General features: G+C 42.9%; 3 protein-coding genes across 4 annotated transcripts in view; 1 reads left to right on the forward strand and 2 right to left on the reverse strand.

The window, feature by feature from the left end:
- Window positions 1-567: 567 nt before the first annotated feature.
- On the forward strand, window positions 568-2780 carry il17d (interleukin 17d). Its single transcript, XM_040147542.1, has 2 exons — window positions 568-1040; window positions 2381-2780. The coding sequence occupies exons 1-2, from the start codon at window positions 721-723 to the stop codon at window positions 2700-2702; spliced, it is 642 nt and encodes a 213-aa protein (XP_040003476.1). The 5' UTR covers window positions 568-720; the 3' UTR covers window positions 2703-2780.
- Window positions 2781-5187: 2407 nt separating this feature from the next.
- Window positions 5188-10889, reverse strand: eef1akmt1 (EEF1A lysine methyltransferase 1). 2 transcript variants are annotated; one of them, XM_040148065.1, is made up of 5 exons: window positions 10714-10889; window positions 9392-9546; window positions 8542-8624; window positions 6884-7173; window positions 5188-5460 (listed from the first exon to the last, which is right to left on the reverse strand). In XM_040148065.1, the coding sequence occupies exons 2-5, from the start codon at window positions 9542-9544 to the stop codon at window positions 5327-5329; spliced, it is 660 nt and encodes a 219-aa protein (XP_040003999.1). In that variant the 5' UTR covers window positions 9545-9546; window positions 10714-10889; the 3' UTR covers window positions 5188-5326. The 2 variants fall into 2 exon arrangements, with proteins under 2 accessions (XP_040003999.1, XP_040003998.1); XM_040148064.1 differs by having other exon boundaries at window positions 9392-9604.
- A 2560-nt stretch (window positions 10890-13449) lies between these two features.
- The window catches only part of xpo4 (exportin 4), a 64780-nt gene continuing 55542 nt past the window's right edge, over window positions 13450-22687 (reverse strand). The window contains exons 17-24 of the mRNA XM_040148063.1: window positions 21172-21378; window positions 20825-20911; window positions 19026-19206; window positions 18757-18878; window positions 18489-18619; window positions 17521-17638; window positions 16737-16829; window positions 13450-14972 (exon numbers count right to left, since the gene is read on the reverse strand). Coding sequence (XP_040003997.1) covers window positions 14775-14972; window positions 16737-16829; window positions 17521-17638; window positions 18489-18619; window positions 18757-18878; window positions 19026-19206; window positions 20825-20911; window positions 21172-21378 — 1137 coding nt within the window. The 3' untranslated portion in view covers window positions 13450-14774. The remainder of the gene's footprint in view (window positions 14973-16736; window positions 16830-17520; window positions 17639-18488; window positions 18620-18756; window positions 18879-19025; window positions 19207-20824; window positions 20912-21171; window positions 21379-22687) is intronic.

Consider the following 22687-nt stretch of genomic DNA (forward strand, 5'->3'; position numbering starts at 1 on the left):
CAGTCTTTGCATTTCTGTATGAAACCAGAGTTCACACAAGAGGCTGGACATGGCTGGATCCAGTTTATCTTTAAGTGAAGCTAGACTCTGGAGTGACGCCAGGATCCAGCAGCAGAGCGCACAACGCCAGCAGGCTGGACTTCCCTGTCCCGAAAGGAGCTGCTCTCATGAAGGCTGGGCTCGTTTTATACCGGGGTTCAAGACGGAACTTTTTTTCTAGTACTTCAGTTTGGCTCAGAGTTTGTTCTGGATGGTGGATCGCACTGTTCCCGCGCGTACAAACGCTTGCATTGGATTTTACGCACTCGTCGCTGGAGAAAAGCAACAGGAAAAAGGTTCTCGGTGGCATTTTCTGGCCCTGAGCAGAAAGCTGAAGGAGTAAAGCTCCCAACGCGGTAATCATTTTCTAATTGCGAGGCAATTATTACTCCTGGCGACGCGCGGTGCCAAAATGTTTCCGCAGTTTCCCTGGCGGCGCGCCTGTGCCTCGGTTTCCCCGCCAGGACTGTGGACTGTTTCCCTGCCGCTCGCTTTACAGCGCTTCCAGCGTTTCACTGGACTATAACAGAGGGAGGTAGCCTGTTCACGGTACAAGCCGGCTCGTTAACAGAGGCCTCTCGTCTTTAGATAATCTACTTGTCATCTTTTAAGAAAGGCAGGGAAACCTTTTTCCAGTAGATACGCGTCCTAGCACAACAGCGTACCGAGAAGCGCACAGCGATGCCGCGTCGGATCCGCGTCCTGCTGCTGCTGCTGCTGCTGCTGCACCTGGCTGTGTTGCTCCTCGGCCGGCCGGCCGGGGCGAGGCGCGTACGAAAGAAGGCCACCAGGGCCCGGTCTTGCCTGGACCTGCCCGAGGAGATCTTGGAGCAGATGTTCGGGCGGCTCTCGGTCGGAGTGATGAGCGCTTTTCATCACGCCCTGGAGCTGGAGCCGCAGGACAAACTGAACCTGACCTGCCCAACCACCGCGCGGTCCCCGACCGACAGCAAGACCCACCTCCCGGTCAACCTGCTCAGCATCTCCCCCTGGGCCTACAGGTGAGAGCAGGTGGAGCAGAAAGCGAATAGCGTTTCAACATTATGTGCTGCTAATGCTGGTAAAATATTCATTTCACGCAGTCATTAGTGTGTAAGCCTGCTAAGTTTTTTTCTGAATACTCATAAAATGAAAATTTTCAGTTTGCACTGTGATCAATTCTTATCTCGGGTCTATAGATTATTTGTATTCAAAAAAGTCAAACACCAGCCTCACTGTTTTTATTAAAAAAGAAAAGGAAAAAAAGGGAGAATATCAAGGTTCCAATTTATACTCCACTCATTCAACAAAACCTTCACCATATGCTATTTTGTCATGAAAACGCTTCCATAACTGGTTCAGGTGTGGATACACAAATAATCTGGTGTTATTATTAATAACAGTGTTAAGTGTGTATTTCAACTTCCACTGGCAGAATTACTGGCGCAGAACTGAGTTTTTAACTTCCTCCAAGGTTATTCTAACATTTTCAGGTCAACTCGAAAAGCCTCCTTATCAGATCAGCTTTGTGAGTGACAGGCCTCTGAAATCCAAATATCTTACAGCCCCAAGCCGTAGCAGCGCCTGAACACCACCAACATCCGAAATGTCGCTTTGTGTATGAAGTCACAAATGGGGGTTTCGCTAAGTGGGAGGATTTAATACAAGTTTTAATGGGTCTCTATTTCAAAATGTACAAATGATGACAACAGGAAATATTCAAATTTTCCTCTCAATTCAAAATATAAAGTACACTAGAAATAAATGATTTTATCACACACCAAAAAAAAAATCTTGAAAATCTATATAAGAACTGTTCATTTTTACAAAGGCTGTGACAGAAACATCACAGGATCATTTAAGAAGGTTTACACCAAAGACAAAACTATAATCTATTCTTACGGTCGTACGCAAATCCCTGTAACAATGTCCTTTGTGTGTAAATACATTTTTTGGCCAGACGCCAGGTTATATGAGCACATAGTGTGTGTGTGCAATATAATTTTGGTATATTTTGGTAGAATATTCTAAATTCAATTTATTAAGAACATGTTGCGCCTTTTTTTTTTTTTTGGTATCCCATCAGTTTCATTGTTCTGTGTGGCCTTCAGTTTGCCTCTCCTGGCCTCTAGTGCTCCTCACGCTCTGGTCAGTGACGCCTCTGATTTGAAGTAACACACTGACTTTGTGCTCAGCAGCCAGGGACAAGATTCATGTCAGTCACCACATGAGAAACAACACTGTGTGACAACTGAAGGTGGCTGAGTTGAACAGAAAGTTGGAATCGCACAATACAATGTTTTCTTACAAAAGCTTTGCAGACCTAGTTTATAATGTTCACGTGTCGAATTCATCTTTGCAGGATCTCGTACAACCCGACCAGGTATCCCCGCTACATCCCCGAGGCTTACTGCCTGTGTAAAGGCTGCCTGATCGGACCGTACGGTGAGGAGAGCGACCGGCACCGCAGCACTCCGGTCTACGCTCCCTCCGTCGTCCTGAGGAGGACGGGCTCCTGCGTCGGCGGCCGCCACTCCTACGCCGAGATCTACGTCTCCGTCGCCGTGGGATGCACCTGTGTGCCGCTGCTGGAGAAAGAGCGGGACGACCGCAACCGCAACCAGAGCCTGGAGAGAGCACAGCCCAAAGCCGGACAGCACATGTCTGCAGGCAAGAAAGTGTGAGGGAAGCAGGGCAGGGGTGCTCCAGATGAGTTTTTCTACACCGGGTCCACATTTGCTGGTTTCTTTTTCTTCCACTGGCACTGCAAAATATGTAGATGCAACGATTACACATGCAAAGCAGGAGCACCTGTAACAGTCCCTAAACTAGTGCACGCTGAATATTTGGACGATACAGGGTTTGATTTACATTTCTGTCCATCCGTGGTAAACTCCCGAAATGTTTTTACGTCTGGAAAGAAATGGGGGGCTTCATTTGATCCACTTTCATTCTTGGCTTGATTTGACCTCGATTTGGACTGAAACCTGGAATTGACTCTGACTTGGCAAAGCTGCCCTGGCCACAGTTGTGCGAGGATACAAAATACGAGTACAGCAAACTGCACCTGTTGAATTGGATGGACTGGAGAGAAGGGGCCTAAAATGATGACAGTTGAAGGGTCGGTTCAGCCAAAGTACAGAGAGCATATCTCACTTACCTCTCAGATAGTTTTGCGTTTCATTTGCTGAGGTTTTGAGAAATTCGTCTGTGAGATTTCCGCACCACAAACAAGGTGACTTTTTTGTTGCATTGGGGTGGAGGCAGAAATCTCAAGAGACCTTGACCCAATAAAACCATAAAACTATCTGCATTACAGGACACAACTGGAAATAAATGAGAATATGTTTATTTGTAAATCGGGTGGATCAACCCTTTGAAAATTAAACAAACAAATACCATCCTATGAAATAAAAGTCCGCATTATAATCAATGGCCTGATCAACCGCAAATTGTGCACCAGGGGGAACCTGGGAATACACACTTTAATAACATCATCAAAACAATACAATATCATATATGTAATATGTGTTTCCACAAAAAACAAAAAAAAACAAAAACACACAATCCAGTGATTCTTGAGAACTGGGACGAAACATGTTCTACACATAAACAGATGTATTTTGATGAAAAATGAAAATAATCTCAACTATAAAAGTGAGCAGTGGATTTTAATGAGACACCTTCACATTTTATTTTGAATTATATTCACATATTATGATTGTCAGCATTGTACCAAAAGAAAAGAAAAAAAAAACCCACCTTGTCCAGAACCTAATTTCATAATTTTCAAAACAAAAACTGCTTGACCCTTGTTTTTTTTAAAGACAGTTTGTCCTATTAAATAATCACTTATTTCAATGATCTTATCTCTTGGATGTTGAATACGAATGAAGATCATGTATAAAAATCTACAAGGAAGCTACAGAAAGTGGCATTAAATGCCCTGTGATCAATTTTAAGACAGGTATGGTTGAGATGGTTCGGGTGAATAACATCATGTTTTAAATTAACTCACATTCTTTGGTTGCCGAGTGTTGACAGAAAGCGTGTTGACCTAATACTGATCTGAAAACTGTAATTAACTTAAAATATTAAAACTGGGAAGTTGTTCCAAAACATTCAGTTCACTCCATTTAAAACCTGCTTTGTCCCACCTCTCCAGACTCAGTGAATCAGAGTTTGGCAGTCGTTAGTGACGTTTCTGGACGATAAGTTCATCAGTTTGCAAAGAGTGAGCTCGCCTCTCACAGTTACTGTACAACAGAAATCAAGCACTGGGTTATTTCCCAGTCTCATTTTGCGTTTTCAGGGTCCAGGAACTGGTTCCATGTTTGTTCTATGGCAGTGGTTTCTCAGCCGGTGAGATCATGTACTCATTAAAGGTGGCGAGAAAATAAACATCTACTATAAACAACATTAACTTTCCTTTAAAAAAAAAAAAAAAAAAAAAAAGTTCTTCCTACTCTTCTTGCTAAATACCGAGCGGTTGGTGTTTCTCTGCTTCTTCTGATGAGGAGGTTTATTCTCTGGAGGCATGGGGAGCGATAAATCTGGTCAAGGACTCAAGTTAAAGTTGAGTCCCCCACACACACTCTTCATCTCCTTTGACTCTCATTAGCTCTTCCTGTTGCTGGTTTGTTCAGCAACAGAAATGTGTCGGTCAGTGATGCTAACCGACACATTGGGTGGGAGTAGAGACGGATCACGCCCGAACCGGGTCATACGTGATCCCTGCCGGTTCAGCGAAAGGAATAATCAGAGGTCGTGGCCCATAGTCCGAACAAGGTGTCACGGGGCTGCGGTTAAGGTGGATACACATGTTTTTTATCGGTCATACTCCACACAATGAGTAAACTGATCTTGATCTGTCAAATTGGTGGAGCTCTCCTTTAATTGATTCATATAAAATAATCAACAAAATGTCAGAAAAGAGTGAAACTTGCCTATCACACGTCCCCAGAGCCCAAGGTGGCGTCTTTCAAATGGCTTGCTTTGTCGGAACAGCATCCAAAACTGAAAGATATTTAATTTGCAATGATATAAATCACAGAAAATCAGCAAAACCTGACATTAGAGAGGCTGAAATCACTAAATACTTAGTGTTTTTGCTTGATTACCGACTTACAGTACACTGTAAGTCGGTAAACTATCTCCCCCCCCCCCCCCCCCACAAGCCCAAGTGCATTTGTCACTGTTAAGTATTAATCATAGTTGTGAAATGTCTGTGTGATGTCCTCCGTCCATCGGGGTCCTGCTGTCTCCGCTCCGAACGGTCAAGATATCGATCCGACGGGGGTTCGACTCCTCAGCAGGACAGCAGGCGAGACGGATAGTTGACAAAGCAGCGGAACTCGTTGGACAAGTTTCTGTTGTGTTTCGGCAGGAAGCTGCACATGTTCAGGCCCAGAAGCTCTTTGGCGAGATTCTCCATGATGGCTCCTGCAGAACAAACCGGACGCAACAATCTGATGTAAAAAGCGGCTCAAATAACAGGAAGTCAGTTGTTCCATCAAAATTTTAAATGGAACATGAGTGATTTTAGTTTAAAGCCGCTTTGTGTAGGACTTGGAAAACTTGAGAACAAAAAAAAGTGTCAGACAGCTACACCGGGATTGTCTCATTTTTCTTAAACCAAAAAACACTTGCAATTAGAATTACAGCTAACACTTTACTAAGTCCCCTTATTTAGCATTTATAAACAATATGCAAACATTAAGTAGTTTATAAAACACTACAATGTAATTGTAAGCAGATATAAGCACATTTTAAGCGTTTACTAATGTGAGGTGTTTTTATTTTTTATATTGTCGTTCATTATCTTTCTATAAAGCACTTCTGCTGGCAGGTGTCAAATAAATAAAATAAAATAACACCTGAAACAGGAGACACCAGAAGGCTCAGGTCCTACTTCTTCTCTGTGTGGTTACAGTTTAAAAATCACCCCCCGAATATCACACAGCACCTGTGCTGCCGAAGTAAAAACCACAAAATCTTTGTCTTGAGGAAAAACCGACCCTTCTTTGGTTCTTCTCCTCTCATGATATGGACCATAGATCTAATACAGTCTCTCTTCGCCCGTGCCTGTGCCTCTCAAGTATTCATTCATCACTATGTTCATGTCACAACCATCCGTTTTTCTGAAAGAGAAACCCTCAACAAACTTTGAAAGACCCAGAAAATTGTTTAGTGCTTGGTTTTAACCCAATTCCCAGAGTTGTGACTTTATTTCTTAATTGAAAATAAAATGTACACATACGCATTAGACAGAATAGACACATCTCCTTTCTATTTATGTACGACACAAGAAAAATGTAAGCGTGTAATTATGTGTGAAAATAATAAATAATGGAGGACACAGTAGGTTATTTCAGGCTATCGCTGTGTTTGAAGAAAATAGAGTTACAATGATTTGTCGATTAACTGATTGACAGAGAATCAATCAGGAACTATTTTAATAATGGAATAATCATTTTACTAATTTCTAGGAAAAATTCAGACATTTGCTGGTTCCAGCTTCTCAAATGTGAGGATTTAGTCCTTTCCTTTGTCATACATGATGGTAAGATGATAAGCTTTGGGTTTTTGAGCTGTTGGTCGGACAAAACCTGACATTTGGAGACGTCACGTCCGGCTCTAGGAAATTTTAACTGATGGAACACTTTGATCCAAACAGACAGAAGAGTCTTTAAGGATTCTGGAAATACATTCAAAACTGCAGTAAATGTTGCTGATCGACGGTGTGGGTTGTGGAAGCTCTCAGAAAAACGGACGTTTATCTCTGTGACCGGATAAAATAACGGTAATACACGAGAGGCGCAGTCTGGGGTCACGTGCCGACACCAGAGCCCTTCCCTCCTCTCACCTGTGCACAGCAGCACTTTGCCTTTGCTCAGGTACTCGATGGTTTTGGCCACTTTGCTCAGACACTCCTCGGACAGGTAGGGCGGGTCGGCGAGGACGACGTCGAAGCTCCGAGGGGCCACGTCGGCCGAAAAAGACAGCGGCTCGTTGTAGTCGTAGAAGATGAATTCATCTCCGTAGGCGGCGAAGCGGCGGTCGTACTCCAACACGACAGCAGACACCCGGTCTGAACCGTCCACCACACCCTGCTTCAACTTCTGGTACACGCTGGGCGCACTCACACACGCTATCCTGAGAGCAAAAACAAACATTAGGGCACTTGAGACTTAAAACCAGTGGGGGAGGAAGCACTCAGATCTTTCATATGAAATATCCCGCTTAAGTAAAAGTCCAGAAGTATCATCAGCAAAATGTAGTTCAAGTATCAAAGAGGAAGAACTGGATTCGTCCCTGTGACTGATCCATTTTTAAATATGACATTATTTGACTGTTAATACTGATGCATCAATGTGTAAGAAGCATGTTACTGTTGTAGCTGCCGGAGGTGGAGCTGGTTTAAACTACTTTATATACAGTTAAGTGGTTTAGCCCAGTGGTTCCCAACCCAGGGGTCGGGCCCCTTCAAAGGGTCACCAGATATATGGGAGGGGTTGGGAGATGATTAATGGGAGAGGAAAGAAAGTTCTGAAGCACAAATTTGTTTCCATTTTTTGGATTTTTGACGCCTTTTGCTTTTTTTTTTTTTTTGATGAGATATTGGATCATTTTACCTCTTTGAGGCTCGAACTGTTTTTGAGGTGAAACCGTGCGTGAACTTTAGATGGGGAAATGTCGTTTTGGTAGAAACTGCTCGGACATCCGAAATGTGGCGAGAGGCCCCAACTGCACGCCGCTTTTTTCTAAGACGTCACAAGCCAAAAACGTTGGCAACCACTGGTTTAACCCTTAACAATGTGATGTATTTTATAAAGGTTATTGTAGTTTTTTTTTTTTTTTTTACATGTAAAATCTTATTGTGTAATTAACGTGATAACTACAGCTGTCAGTAAAAAGTAAAGTATTTCCCTCTGATATTTGGAGGAGTAGAAGTATAAAGTAGCATCACAGTACCTCAAAATTATACTTAAGTACAATACCTGAGTAAATGTATTTAGTTACTGCTAATAAAAACTGCTTAAAACTCTGTCATAAACATGTTGGCGACGAAGCTCTAAAACTGTGAATTTTCCATGTTCCTATTACAAAACGAAGGGTAAACATCCAGCTTTAGTGTCAGTTTCCCTCAGAGAGACTTCTTCTGTCGCCTGTCTCTCAGGCTACATGTAACCCGAAGCATCGTTTCAGTCTTCGGATGTATTTTCTTCTGTTTTTAGGCCGGTAACATCAGTGACTGTGTTTCAGGCTCTGAGCTCTGTCAAAACACAGGTCACCTACACACAGAGCTGCGCCTGAACGTCTACAGTGGAGCCAAATTTTGATTTTTTTTGTTTCAGAAATGTGTTTTTCTGCCTCCACTCTTGTCTGTTGCTATATAAGATAAGTTCTCTGGTTTTATCTTCATTTATCTACACTGTGAGGGGCTCCACCACTGCTCTAAAATGAAGGTGAAGGTGAAGGTATCGTGTGTGTGTGTGTGTGTGTGTATGCGCGCGGTTTTACCTGCCTCCCTCTCCAGCTTCACGTACGACCTCTTCGGCTAACTGACTCGCTGTTTCGTCACTGTACCAGAACTGACTCATCCGCTGGTGGACGGACACACACAGACAGGTATCAGTGACAGTGTGAACCCATATCAATATTATCAACATTAAAAGTAACATTTACACTTACACCTGACCAATAGTCGATTATTGATGTGATGATGCCGATACTGACATTTTAAAGTTTAAACCCAATTTACTAATTGATGTAGCCAATATTTTTGTTTAGGGGCTGCATCCTATCACTCTAGTCATTATCAGCAACAGTCAAAAGCTCATTTTTGCAGGACAAACGACTTAAACTATTAATCAGCGATCAACGTTGCTGGAGATGAATTTTTTTTGTTTGTTTTTGTTTATCTACTAATTGTTTCAGGACTAATTCACTTACCAGGGATCCCTCAAATGTTGTTATTTAAGTGATCTATTAAAAGGTGTGAACTGAGGGCAGGGTTATTTACACTATAACAATAATCCTGTATATACCTAAGGCTCCACATGACCAAGAGTTCCTTTCATTACCCATTAGTGTATCAGTGATTTTTTTTTTTTCTGATTAATTTGTTAAAACTTCCTAACTCCTTATCTTAGAAAATGTAGTTAAAAACAGCTCCAAACCATCAACATTTCACATTTCACGCCGTATCGTTCATTTCAATTTTCAGACTCTATAAGGCAACAAAGACGTCTGTAGTTATGCATGTTAATGAGCTGTTTATTGATGGATTTTAGTTCAGATGTCCTGCAGCTCTTTATCCGCTGGGGGCGGTTTTTTCCTGTCTCCTGGTCCCCGAAGCCGGTGGACTCACCCAGTCCTCCTCCACCGCCCCCACAGCGAACCGGCCCGAAGGTGTCGCGCCCCGAGCCGCACCGGTCCCGGTCTCGTCGTAAAACTCCCGCAGGGCGGCCAGAGTGTGCGCGGACAGTGTCGGGACGCCGTCGTCGTCGTCGCTGTCGCTCATGGCTGGCGGAGCAGGGGAAGACGACGAGGAGGAGGAGGAGAAGAAGAAGAAGAGCTGAAACTAAAAGGGAAGGAAATTCAGATTATGGCTCACGTGTTTTTACACCGGTTCATTCGAGCTGGCGGGGAAGTTACGAATCAATCCAACCCGACGACCGAGGGGTCCCGGTCCGGCTGCCGTGGAGGAGGAGGGACTCCGCTTCACTTCAACTCACACCCGGTACCAGTAACGGTAACAGTCGCGAATTCAAACTCCCACCAAAGAAGAAGTACAAACGCATCGGCATCAAAATGTGGAAGTGCATCGCTGGGTTTTCTGTGTGGTCCGGTTTGTGCCTGACTTCTGGTGTCGTGTCGTTTAGACTTATTGAAACGGTTCTGTGGCCAGGGTCTCGCCTCTTCTGGGAGAACCGGGTTTTTTGTTTTGTTTTTGGACCGACTGGCGGGCGCGAGCAGACTGAAAGCGTCGCCTCGCCTCGGCTCGTCGTCAGCGGATTCATCCACGGTTGAAGGCCGGCGGCGGTGAGCGAGCGTCCTATTTTGCTGGTTCCCGAGGCCAAAGAGACGGAAGGACAAACCCCTGCAGCAAACAGGCATGAAGACGAGCCCTTCTTCACATCTTAAGGCGCCTTTACTTAAAAAAAATATATATTTCATGAACTTAAAAAAATAGGCAAAAAAAACAAGTAAACATTAATTGTGGCGTGTGCAAAAGTTTGGACACCACTAAATACGGGTCAATTCCGGATGCAGTTCCGGGTCTACTGAGTACTGACCCGGTGCCCGAACCGCCTGGTTGTCTGTTTTCTTACTTTCTTTCTTTTTTAAGTTCGTGAAATGAAACGTGCGCAGTTCGTAAACACTCGAAGGATTTGCCGCAGGTGCAAAGACCGACGAAACACGTGAAACACGCGCGCCCACACCACTGTTCATACGAGTGTCGGAAACGAGCCGCATCTCCAGCAGCCGCGGCGGTGAGACGCTGCCCACGCGTCAACGCAGCGGTAAAGACCGCATTCACGTCTCCTGCTTCTGGCGCTTCGAGCGCGTTTCCCCGTTTACGTGCTTCGGCTCCATCCGAATCCTTCCTCCGCCGCCGTTTCTCCCCGACGAGCGGACGCACGGCGAAAGGGAAAAGCAGCAGCGACAACCGATTAAAAACAAACAAACCTGCTGGAAAGAAACTCGCTCACTTCACCGACGAGGTTTCCCGCTGACTCACACGGACCCTCTCAGAAATACGAAGCAGAAGCGAACCCACCCGACCAGAAACCGGTGCCGGGGAGACCCGGGTTGTGTTGTCACCATGTGACAAGTCGCGGGACGATGACGTGCATGGCAGACAGTAGGGGACGTGCGCAGGGACAAAAGAGTTAAATGCGAAATTAATGTAGTTTTTCTTTGAAAAAAAAAAAAAGGGTCTCTTTTCCTTCCACATTCACAGATTTTTAATAAAATCTCTGAAATCTCATCAAAATAAAACGAGTATATGCAAAATTAACTGTTATAACTACATTATGTTGTATTTATGTATTTATTTTTTCACTGTATTTTAGTCTTACTTTTAGTATCATTGTCCTTGTTGTTTTTCAGCTTTGTTTTTCCTTTCATAAGAGATGGTTTATAATTTCCATGTACAATATCTAAAAGCTGGACTGGGATGAAGCGGAAGCGGTCCGGCCGGAGGGAAATCTGAAGGGGGATCTAGGGATGCTGGACTTCAAGGACAAAAAAAAAGTCCTTGTAGATTGAACGGCTGAAAACCATGCACCTGGAGTGCAGAGGATCTGCAGTTCACAGATTAAATAACCTAAACACATTGAAAATATGCGAACCATAAATAATCACCCAAACGTGCCGGAGGTTTACTATTCAGTAGCCTCAGGGGATGTACTGCTTCGAAAACCACTCAGATTTAAAACAGCTGCTGGCTGAGAATCATCTCTCATCTGCTTTTTGATGAAACTTTACAAATGTGAATAATAATTTTAGAAATTTTTTTTAGATGTAATCACCATCAGGCTCTACCGACTCTGTATAGTCAACAAGGCCGGAGAAATAAAAATTTAAAAATCCTACGTTAAATTTATCCCAATTATTGTTTTGGTTTCACTCACCTATTTTTTAGTTGGAACTTGATGGTCAAATTTTTGAATCATTTCCAACATTACAAACGCGACTTTAAACTTCTATTAAAGATGTCATAATAATAATAATTTTGAATGTAAAGACCGCGTGATTTATTTTACTGTAACGATTCAAATGGGAAAATGTTTTACTCACAAATGTCGTTTTTCCTGAAAGATTACCAATATTTCCTCTTTTCCGTCATGATTTTACAGGTTGGATAAACTCGCTGAAATTTCATAAAACAAAAGGAGTCAAAACACAATTTAATATAACTAAATTTTTTGAAAATACTTGGTTTCAGTCTGTCTTTTTGGAATGTTTATTTCTTGCATTCATTTTTCTTCTTTGCTTTCCTTGTCCTGTGTTTGATTTCTCCCCATTAAAAAGTGATTGTACTTTGCATTTACAATGTTTAACACTGTCTTTGGTTGGACCACACACACACACACACACTCGCTGATTTTATTGGTCTGTCAGTGAATAATTAAAAGGTACAATCTGAGATCCAAACACAATTTGACCCACCAACAAAATACAAAATATGGCACCTGCTAATAAATCTGTAATTTTCATATGGGGACAAACATTCAACAGCTACGGAAAGAGAAAAAAAAAAAAACAGAGCTTCATGGTCAAATATGACCAGTGCACAAACACATACACTGGTTGTTTTTCATCTGTGGGAAAACAAAAACTCTTCAGCTATGTTTGTGAAATTGGATGAAACATAAAGGGTCCAAATAATGAAATGTAGAAGACTCTCAGAGGAACCAAGGAATGTAGCTGAGGAAATTGTCAAATATCAGAGGCAGATAAAATGCAGGTTTGATTTTCTGAAATGATGTTATCTAAAGCCAAAGCATTAGATGCAGTTACATAAGAAATTGTGTGGACGAATATTTACCTGTGTTAAAAATTGTACTATTTGACATCACACATGGTCTTTTTGGGGGGCATCTGCTCAGGACGGGGTGTGCATCCACTAACTTATGAAGCATCAAATTTGTACGTAAAAACAATCAAACACTCTTCAGATTTGAGAAAGACCAGTCTTCGATTTCCTCTGCCACTAAAAATGTGTTCTTGTTTAATATGGAGCTTTTATAAAATGAATGTAACTCATCCTGGTTCACTCTGCTGTAGAGAAAAACATTAAATTGCGACACCAACATCAAGATACCGAATCAAACTCGGTATTTTGTGAACCCCCCCCCCCCACACACACACACACACAGAGGAAACGTCAGGAATATTTACAGCTGTCCGAGTCGATTAAGTTTCAAGTCCAGAGAGCAAATCCAGATCCTTTGAGTGTGTAACTGTGTCTGTTATTCATTTCATTAGTCCAAAGAGAAATGTTTTACCGCCAAAATCCAGAATAATTATTATCTTAAAGAATAGCTGCTGGACTAGTATTGTGGGACAAAAAGTATAATCAATAACTTTATTTATTACTAAATTAGACAAAAGACATTACAAACAGACACAACACATGTAAAGGAAAATGCAGAGGCCAAAACATTTTATACAATAAGTTTATGTACACTTTTACACTTCATTAACAAAACAGCCATTCTACAATAACCAGGATAGTGCTCTGAACGAGGAAGAATCTGTCTCCAACATAATGCTTCAACAAGTGGCTCTGCTCCTTTTTATTTGGTTTGTTATTGCTGTCCTTCAACTCCCAACAGTCTCTGCTTCGATCCAGTGTGTGCTGAAGAGTGATACGGTGGATGTGCTGCTGTAGGAAGAAGAAAAGAAGGAAGGAAAAAAAAAAAAAAAAAAACCACTACCGATATTAATCTGCTAAAGTTTAGAGGCCTCGATCCGTCTCGCGGGCCTACGTCCGTCCGGAGGGAGGGGGCTGCAACATAATACTACAATCCAAAATATCAAACTGCAAAAAGGTCAAAACAGACAAAAGTTGCTCCCTCTTTAGCTGAATTCATACGTTGAACTCATGCGACTCTTCCTGCCGCCAACTGGCATATAAAAACATTTCAGTCTGTTTTGTTTTTTTCTTTGAATGCACATTTCTCATGGTTTCTGGTTTGAAAACATATATATACACACATATATATATATATAGATATATATATATGTGTACACCCTTTAGTGAAACACAATCTGATTTTGGTTTTCTGTCATCGCCAACAAACAAACAACAAACGCCCTCCTGTGCTGTGTGGTTCAGCAAGCCCAAAGACAGCCGGGCCGGCTATACCTCTGTCGTCATGGCAACATTTCACGTGTGTGAACGTTGTGTGCACGTGCGTGTTCGTGTCTGCGTGTGTGTGTTTGTGAGTGCGTGCATCTGCTGCATTTTTTTGGCGAACGGCAGGCACAGTCGAAATTTGTTGTCAGTAGATGTAGGACATAATTCACACACAAAAACACACACACACACACACAAACACAGAACGATGAACAAAACAAAGGCACTCTGGGAAGGATTGGGGCGACGTGTGTGTGTGTGGCAGAGTTGAAACTGTTAAAATGACGAGTGTGTGTGTGTGTGTGTTGCCAAGGCCCCTCCGATATCTTCATCTGCAAAACCTCACACTGGAAAAAACTTCTCCTTCACTTTTCAATAACAGCAACCTGTTATCCCTCAATGTAACTGTGTGTGTGTGTGCGCGCGTGCGTGCGTACACGTGCGCGCGCACGCTCCGGCGGCCTCCAGGCACGTGAGGAGGTGGAGGGGGAGGACGACCCCTTCAACATCAGCCGCTGCTCCGCCTCTCGTCGTCATGTTGGTCAGCGCTCCGTCGCTTCAGTCCAACAGGGCAGGAGTTCAGTCTCCATGGTTACCACATCATCATCATCATCATCAAGTCTGTCAATCAAGTTAGAAGGGTGGGATTTTGGGGGGGGGGGACTAAAAAGAAATCCCAGGAGGTGTAAACAGGGTCAACATTCAGATATGAGATGGATTCCCCTGCAGGTGCAGAGACAGAGAGGTCCTCAGGAGCTGTCTCCTCTACCCATAGTTCATAGGGATGAAGCGGGGGTGGGGTGGGGTGGGGTGGGGGTGGGGGGTCTCTCTGATTGGTTGCTTTTCAAAACGATGATTCGAGGCGGAGGCGGTTTTCCAGTGGTTATTTCACGCAGAGCAGGCCGCCCACGTTGGCCACGAACTCCTCCAGGCTCTTGAGGAAGGCGACCTTCTGTTTTCGGTCCATGGTGGGCGGCGTGCTGCTGGCCGTCAGCTTGTTGAAGGCGTCGGCCAGCCGCTGGTAGATGACGGCGTCTCTTTGAGAGGAGAGCAGAGTCTCCACCAGCTCCGAGTACTCCGCCTGACAGAGGAGAGCGACAAACATCCCTTAGATGTTTTTTTATAGAGACCAATTCTCATGGTGGACAAACTACGTAGCCGTGACACCGTTTCTAAATGACCTCAAACCTAGTTCTTGCTACTTACCATTGATCCGATGTATCTCCAATAAGATGATTACAGTTCTTTAATAATCAGATTTAAGGATCCTTATCCAAAATTTCTAGGGCTGCAACAAATTATTACTGTTATCACATCCATTATTGATTAGTCTGGTGATTATTTTCTCGATTATTCTCGATAAAATGTGAAAATTTCCTGACGCCCAAGGTGAAGTCGTCCTTGAAAAGAAAACCAACAGTGCGAAACCCAAAAATATTCAGTTTACTTTACCATTAGACAAAAAAACCATATCCTCACAATTGTGAGGCTGACACAAGAGATTATTTGTCTGGCATTTTAAAATCACTTGCTATTCATTTTCTAAAGATATTTGTCTATATAGAGACAAATTTCGGCTGATATATGATTATCAGATATCGATCAATCGGTTCTGGCCTCAAAAATCAAGCACTGAGGTCTGAGACCATGAACTGCAACGGTCCTGGTTCAGGTCTGTGTGGCACGTCACTCCCCATCTCTCTCTCTCTAGCTGGTCTAATAAAGCCATAAAATGCCTCAGTAAAATAAAAAAAGAGAGAATTAAAATGAAAGAAGTAGACACTGTCAATTAGAGGAGTCTGGACTGTACAGATTTAGTGTGTGTTTCTGCGTTTGTGTACATACCACCACTCTTACTTGATTATAACCGGGATATTGTTTGATATCATTTAAAAAGTAATTTAATTTCTGGCCTGTTTTCACTACAATGGATACAAACGAGAAGAAGAAAAAAAAAGAAGCCGAAATCACAAACAAAACTCAACTATAAACTGTAAGTCAAGTCTTCAGCCCTCGTGGGTGGTGGAGGTTGGGTTCCAAAACAGCAATTAAAAAAAAAACCCGACATTCATTCAGAGGCAGTATATAAATGGGTGATCTGGCAGTTGACCGCTTTCTTAAACACTCAGATACATCGTTGACTTGACAAACCCTCAGACTGGAGCTGTGCTTGTGCAGACCAGGCACTAGAGGGCGCCTGGTGGCATTTACCAAAACTCCCTGCTTCTCTGGTGCAGTGAGCAGCTCATTGTCCTATGTGTGTGTCTGTATATATTATATATATATAATATAATATATAATATATATCTCACATTTAAACATGGGGCAGAAACAGGAGGCCAACGTCTCCTGTGAAGACATTTCTCGTGTTGCGTTTGGTTTACTCAACAGTTTCGGCAGAAACAAAGTTACAGATAAATCAAATAAAGTGGACAGAAGCAGAGAATCCCGTCGGACAGCAGATGCAGGCGTCCTAACAGACAGCGCAACAAAACAACCGACAGGAAACTTAATGTCCAAACATTGGCTGAGACAAAGACAGAATTTACCAATAACCACTCGATCGTGGGCGTCGCTCTGAGGTCCTTCTACATTTGACCCCTTGACCACTTTATAAATTTCCACTTTAAAGAATTTCCACTTTAAAAAGCTGCACAAAAGCCCAGACTGGGCGTCTTCAAAAAGGAAGAGTTCAATCATCCTGAAGGCCTTCAGCTACTTTACAGTGCGAGAAAAATTCAACAGGACCAAAGCAGAGTACCGGTTGTTCAGCGAACCGACAGATTAAAATCGCTGGGGTATCCTGACTCCAGCCCCGGTTTTACTGGTTAGTTTTATTACTCACCTGGTGCAGGCACACGAGCGTGTAAAGAGCCTCTCCTGCCGCCACCGTCATCTCTGTGTTGTGTTTTTGCAGGACCAGCATGTCAAACACCAACTGAAGACAGAGGGTGGAGCGCACAGGGTGTTTTCAAAAAGAGAGAGAGAGAAAAAAAAAAGGGAAAATTATCATAAAACAAAAAAGCGCAAGTCCAAATTAGTCTGGCGAGAAAATGGATTTCAGAGTTCAGCAGCTCAAAGAACCAACATGTAACTCTTGATGCTTCGGCTGTTGCCACTCTGGCTTTCTAAAAGTAGTGAGATACCGCTCTGATGTTTGCACAGTAACATGAAGCTACAGCAAGTGTAGCTTAGCTGTCCAGCTACCGGGCTCCATCTCACGTGTTTTATCCGTGCAGAAACCAAAGTGTAAACCTGACATCCTGTCCTTTTCAGGGGGACCATTTCGTGGCGGGGCGCACTGACGTCTTGGAAAGAAAGTTCTGAAGGTTTATGATACGAGGTCGTGTCTCAAACTTTCAAGGACAAACTGCTCCTTTAAGACGAGAGCGCGTCAGTGAATTTTATTTCCTTTGTCATTTATGAAGTTCACTCTGTTGTAGCTTGGATTTATTTGTCCGCATCAAGTCGTCTTTAGTTAACTGTTGTTTTTTCAGGGTAAAATGTGCTTACAAATCTCATCTGCTCAAATGTGACTTTTTTTTTTTCCTAAGTCTGATGTGTTTAGTACGTATTGTTTGTGTCACTATGTGCGGTACGCCATAATGATGCATGGCGTTGTTGTATACCTTGAGGAAGTGACGGGTGGCGATGAAGAGGGGCGTGTCTTTCTCCTGGTTTTTGGCGCACTGTTCAGCCAGAGGAGACAAAGCCTCCAAACACAGCTGGCTGATCTCTGAACTCATCCTGAAAACAGACGTTAAGGAGCAGAAACATTCCAAAAACAATAAAAAAAATTAAAAAAAAGGCTTTTTTTTTTCTCCTTTCTTTTTTTTTAAAAAAAACAACCAGCATGAGAAACTCTGCAGCTGCGCCAGGCACATCGACGGCTCCAGATGGGAGCAGGAGGCAATGTATGTCACTTGACATCGGGATGTGATTCTCTTTTCTGGTGGAGCCTCACTTTGAGACTTGGGCTAGAGAGATATCTTTGTCAAAATTCACCTTTCCACACCTTGTGGTAAACAAGACTCTGTCTGTCTCGGATGATAGTTTTGGGTCCTATGTACCAGCAAATTTTGCATTGTCCAATATCTTGTTTGATGCAAGAGTCTGTACTAAATACTCTTTTCTGTTTTCTAACCAATCCAAAAATAATGTGAGATTTATGTCAAATGGTGGTTGAACACGGTGACTTGGAAAGAATGTTTACTTGAAAAGAGAGAAAATGTTTTTATACTAATGCGATACAATACCCGAGTTTCAGTAGAGAGACCAAAGCAACACTTTTTCAGCCCTTTACTATGGAGAATAGTAGTTTTTCTCTACAAAATCCCTTTTTCCATTTAACAAAAGAAGCCAATTTTCTCTAAACACGCAGCAGCAGAGGATCTTTGTCAAAATAAAATGGTCCAAAATTGGCAAAATTATGATATAAATTGGAAACTGTCTGATCAGAGACAGGAGAAAAAAAAAAGTACAATTCTTTTTAGTTGCAACTGTGTAAGGACATATTTTGGCCGGTAAAGAAGAAAAAGGCTCGATATCCAGCCACAAAACAAGAGTAACAACAACAACACAGATAGCTGGAAGATACGAGGTCATTCCCAGCTCCAGGGAGAACATGAGGCTCTTGAAGAGGTCCTCCGGCAGCTGTGGGATCTTTTCTGGGAAGATCTCACAGATGAAGGTGATGAGCTTGTAGTACTGGTTACACAGAGAGGGGAACTGGAAAACAACGAAGACGGGATCAGTGCGAGCGCACGCGACAGATTTAGCTTTTCAAAGCAGAGGACATGTCAAACCTGGGCCCTGGATTAAACACTCGAAAAAAATAAAATAAAATCCATGTTGTTTGGTTTTACCTTGAGCAGGTCCTGAGACATGAGTGGAAGAACAATATTGACGCCATAAAGAACCACATCTGCTGCTGATACTGTCCTATTGGAAGCTGGCGTTCCCTGGTCTTGGTTTCGAAACACCTCGTCTAAAAAACACACAGAGATTGAATTATTTTCAAACTGCAAGTGAATGAGAACACAAACAACGATAGGTAGAAGTCGTCTACCCTCGGTGGGTGTGGATTTCTCCTCTTAATTGATATCTAAAGACAGAAAACCTCGGGCCAACCCACCCGTGTCGCTGAAGTCGATGAACTCTTTGGACAGCAGGTTGGTGAGGAGCTCCATGATGAGCAGCAGGTCCTGGTACTGGTCCTCCTCGGCTGTGGCGTCGCTTCGCTTCCTGCTCTGGTTGTTTTTGGAGTAGACTTGCAGCAACGTCAGACACGCCTCGTACAGCTTCATGGACTTAGTCTGAACGAGGAGAGGAGGAAGCGTAGTGTCCCGGTCAATGTCTCGCACGGTTTCATGAACTTAAAACCTGAAGATTGCCATGAAATATCACAACTTTTTTTAAATCAACTTCTAATTGTTAAGGCTAAGTACTTCTGGCACCAAAAAATGCCAGGCTCTTCTGATTTGTTTGAACCTAAAATAACGTTTTGTTTTTTTTGGCCACCTGGAGGCAGTGGAAACCAGCTGTGAACACATCAACTTGTTAGCAAACAGTTGCTTATGTAAATGCAGTGTCCTTGTCAATCGTTTCACGTTTTGGCCACCTGGAGAAATTAAATCCGATATTCGCTCTATTTTCTCCTACTTTTGGCTCTGTTTCTGGTTTCTGCCACCTCCTGAAGGAAAACTCCCGAAAGCAGCCGCCTGCGTTGGCGAAAACGGGCGCGATGAGAGCGGCGAGAGGCAACCAGAACGCGTAAGCTGTGGGCCGACAGCTAAACAATGAGATGAGACTCGCTACAAAGCTCCGTCAAGCCGAGGGGGGGCTGCAGATTCAGGTGTTCATTCACAGGAGCGTGTTAGTGTGAAATAGTGGTTTAAAAGTGTACTCCAGAAGGTTAGCATTTTACTTTCATAAAGTTGTCGACCAGCAGGAGACAGAAATAAAAAAATAAATAGAAATAACTGTCAAAATCGAAGCAGCGGAGGGAAAGATATCCTGATTTATAGTCTCTGGTCGGGGTCAAGCTCCATATACAGGGGATCCTACATTTCCCATAAGACAGTGTGAAAGCCCCTTTTCTTTAGACCCGTGCCGCCTGGTTAACTGCCCGTCTTTCAAATCTCACGTCCACACTTTGTGACACAGGCTTTCCGTCTCAAACTCGCAGTCTCCAAGCCCAGCTGAGACGACGCAAATCATGTCACTTGAGTAATTTCTTTCAGGCTCCCGCAGAAGACATACAACCGTTCAGCAGACCGAGTAATACCCCTCAGGACTATTAAAACAGATCCTGATGCGTAACACCTGGGGACTTCACCTTTAAGCTTCTTTTGAAGTGGTAAACAGTTTTCTACCATAGTTCCAACGGAAAAGAATCATCTAAGGCCTCGAGTGCATGCCATGGTTTTAGAAAACAATCAAACAAAAAAACAATGGGTATTGTATTATTATTAGTTATTATTAATGATGTTACTTGTACAGACAGGACAGGATCATTTTCGATCCCCCATTCTGTTTCCCTGCATCAGATGACTAACCAAGTGAAAAAGACTACAGATCACAATTCTTTTGTGCAAATGTTTCATCAATCATTTTTGTACTGAGGCAAAATCAAAGATATTTTTAATTTCAGTGTCGTCACTGGGACTAATATCTGAGTATGTGCTTCTTGATAAATAATAAACTGTCCCTGATGAGAGGTAAAAAGAGGGCCGACGCACAACTGTTGTCAAAACACCCGGAAGCATGTGGCAGAACAGCGTACGGGTGAAAAACAGTGGCAGCTTTGTGTCTGCGCCCCGCGCACACAGCTATGCGTATAGTACCAGCTGCTCCGCTCAGGTAGACAAACACGATCTGAAAAATATTTCCCGCGGTGAAACGGTGGACGTACATTTAGGATGCATCACTCACCTCGCCCAGGTAGCAGATCTGCTTGTGAGCCACTTCCACAAAAACCTCGATAATGAGGTTGATTGTTTCGGGCGTGTTGCTGTAAACCTGCGCAACAAAAACAGAGTCCACAATCACAAACAAATACACACTGACCATTGTTTTAAGTCGTCCTCCGTCGTCGTAATTTCAGTCAAGACTGTAAAGATATTTTAAGACTCCTTTCAACTGTAAAGGGAGTTTTGTTGGCTTGTCTTTTGTGTTATATGCTTTGTGTCAAATCAGATCAGTCCTCGTAAATAATTCAGTTCAGTCGACTCTTATTACTGTATGACCCACTTTGACCCCCGCCCCCCCCCTGCTCTTACCTCCATGAGGCCGATGCAGCTGGACAAGAAGTCCATGAGGAAAGAGAAGAGCGAGGCCACGTTGTCTATCTGCGTCGCCTCTGCGATGCCGCACAGCGCCTCTAACGTGGCGACGATTTCCTGTTTCACGGCTTCTTCCTGGCTGATCTGAGCGAAGTTCTCCTGGTTTATGAGGTTGAGGAAACGCTGCTGAAGAGGGTGAAGCACCTGGATGGAGAGGAACACGGAGACGTAGCTTCAAACATTTTGCAGTAGCCTCTAGACTTTTCAGTGACTATCTTCACTCAGTCAGAAAGTTCAAGTAACTTCATATTTTTCAGAAGATTGGGACACTTTTCTTTGACGGCCCAAGATAATTCAAATATAAGTTGAAGATGAAGTAAATGGGGAACAAGCAGCTTTTAAATATTTTAAAGTCAGTTTTAAATCAGTGGCAGCCTATGACTGGTGTTATCCTTAAACTGATTTATGTGAACTCAGTTAGGACAAATGTGTCAAACCAAACCTGACTTACTTGAGTATTTTGGCATAAAAGTGATTTCTGGGCTCATGAGAGGAGAGAGCAGCAATGTAGAGATGTAACAAAGGAGTGTTTGATCTCTGCTGTTCCTCCTCCAACAGTTAGGACCGAGTTCAGACAGAGCAGCTGTATGATTCAACAGCTGCTGTCTCACTCATACACACCCCCCCATAATTACTCTGGAGTCACTGTGGCTTTGCACTCCCATCTACTACTGTCCGCCTATTAAGACAAAGGCCTCCAGGATCAAGACAAGGATCATGTTGTACACATGAGAAAGACTCGGCGGGGGAATATTATCGACCGCATCCAAAGTTGAACCAGAAATTTTGTACAAAAACAGAGAGTTTGAGCACAAATTTTACCGTTGCCCTCTGTTTTCCTTTAGTTTATCTCTACGAGTTGGCTAACCTGGTTCGTTTATAACCTGTCTGACCGCTCTTTTCTTGTTTTCTCCGACTTCAGAAAAAACTTCACTGCATGATCAGATCCCAGCAATTAACTTGGTGAGTGAAAACCTTTCCAAAACTCAAACTGTAAGACACACATCATAATAAACCGAAATAGTCTTTTAAGCACAGCTAGAGAAAAAAAAAAAAACTACCTGGAAAATCTTATTTTTTGGAAAACCTAAATTTACACATTTTGTTCTTGTAATTCTTCTGCTCTGTTTATAGAATTTAATGTCATTTACAGGCCTTATGTTTGCCGGAACGTTTTAGGAAGATGCTTCCCCCTTGTCTGCTTTCCAAAGCTCATAACTGTTGGGGCATATTTTTCTGGATTAGGTATTTTAGACTTGAAAAGAAGCATACAAAGTTTATGAGTACTTACTGTCTCATTTACTTTAATCATTTATAGATATATTTATCATGGGACTGTGACAGTAATTTCAGAGTTTTTGTTGTTTGGTCCCCCCCGCCCCCAACTTTTGTGATTAATTGTTTGGTCTGCAAAATGTCATAAATTAGTGAAAACTGACCATCATAATTTTAC

Source organism: Xiphias gladius, chromosome 16 (genome assembly GCF_016859285.1).
Source record: "Xiphias gladius isolate SHS-SW01 ecotype Sanya breed wild chromosome 16, ASM1685928v1, whole genome shotgun sequence".
NCBI lineage: Eukaryota > Metazoa > Chordata > Actinopteri > Istiophoriformes > Xiphiidae > Xiphias > Xiphias gladius.

Bases quoted from the DNA above. Each gene is read 5' to 3' on its own strand.
- il17d (XM_040147542.1), top strand. From the start codon at position 721: ATGCCGCGTCGGATCCGCGTCCTGCTGCTGCTGCTGCTGCTGCTGCAC. The intron at 1,041-2,380 runs GTGAGAGCAGGT...TCATCTTTGCAG, and splicing joins ATCTCCCCCTGGGCCTACAG to GATCTCGTACAACCCGACCA.
- eef1akmt1 (XM_040148065.1), bottom strand. From the start codon at position 9,544: ATGAGCGACAGCGACGACGACGACGGCGTCCCGACACTGTCCGCGCAC. The intron at 7,174-8,541 runs GTAAAACCGCGC...TTTTGCTCTCAG, and splicing joins GAAGCTGGAGAGGGAGGCAG to GATAGCGTGTGTGAGTGCGC. The intron at 5,461-6,883 runs GTGAGAGGAGGG...TTTGTTCTGCAG, and splicing joins CAAAGTGCTGCTGTGCACAG to GAGCCATCATGGAGAATCTC.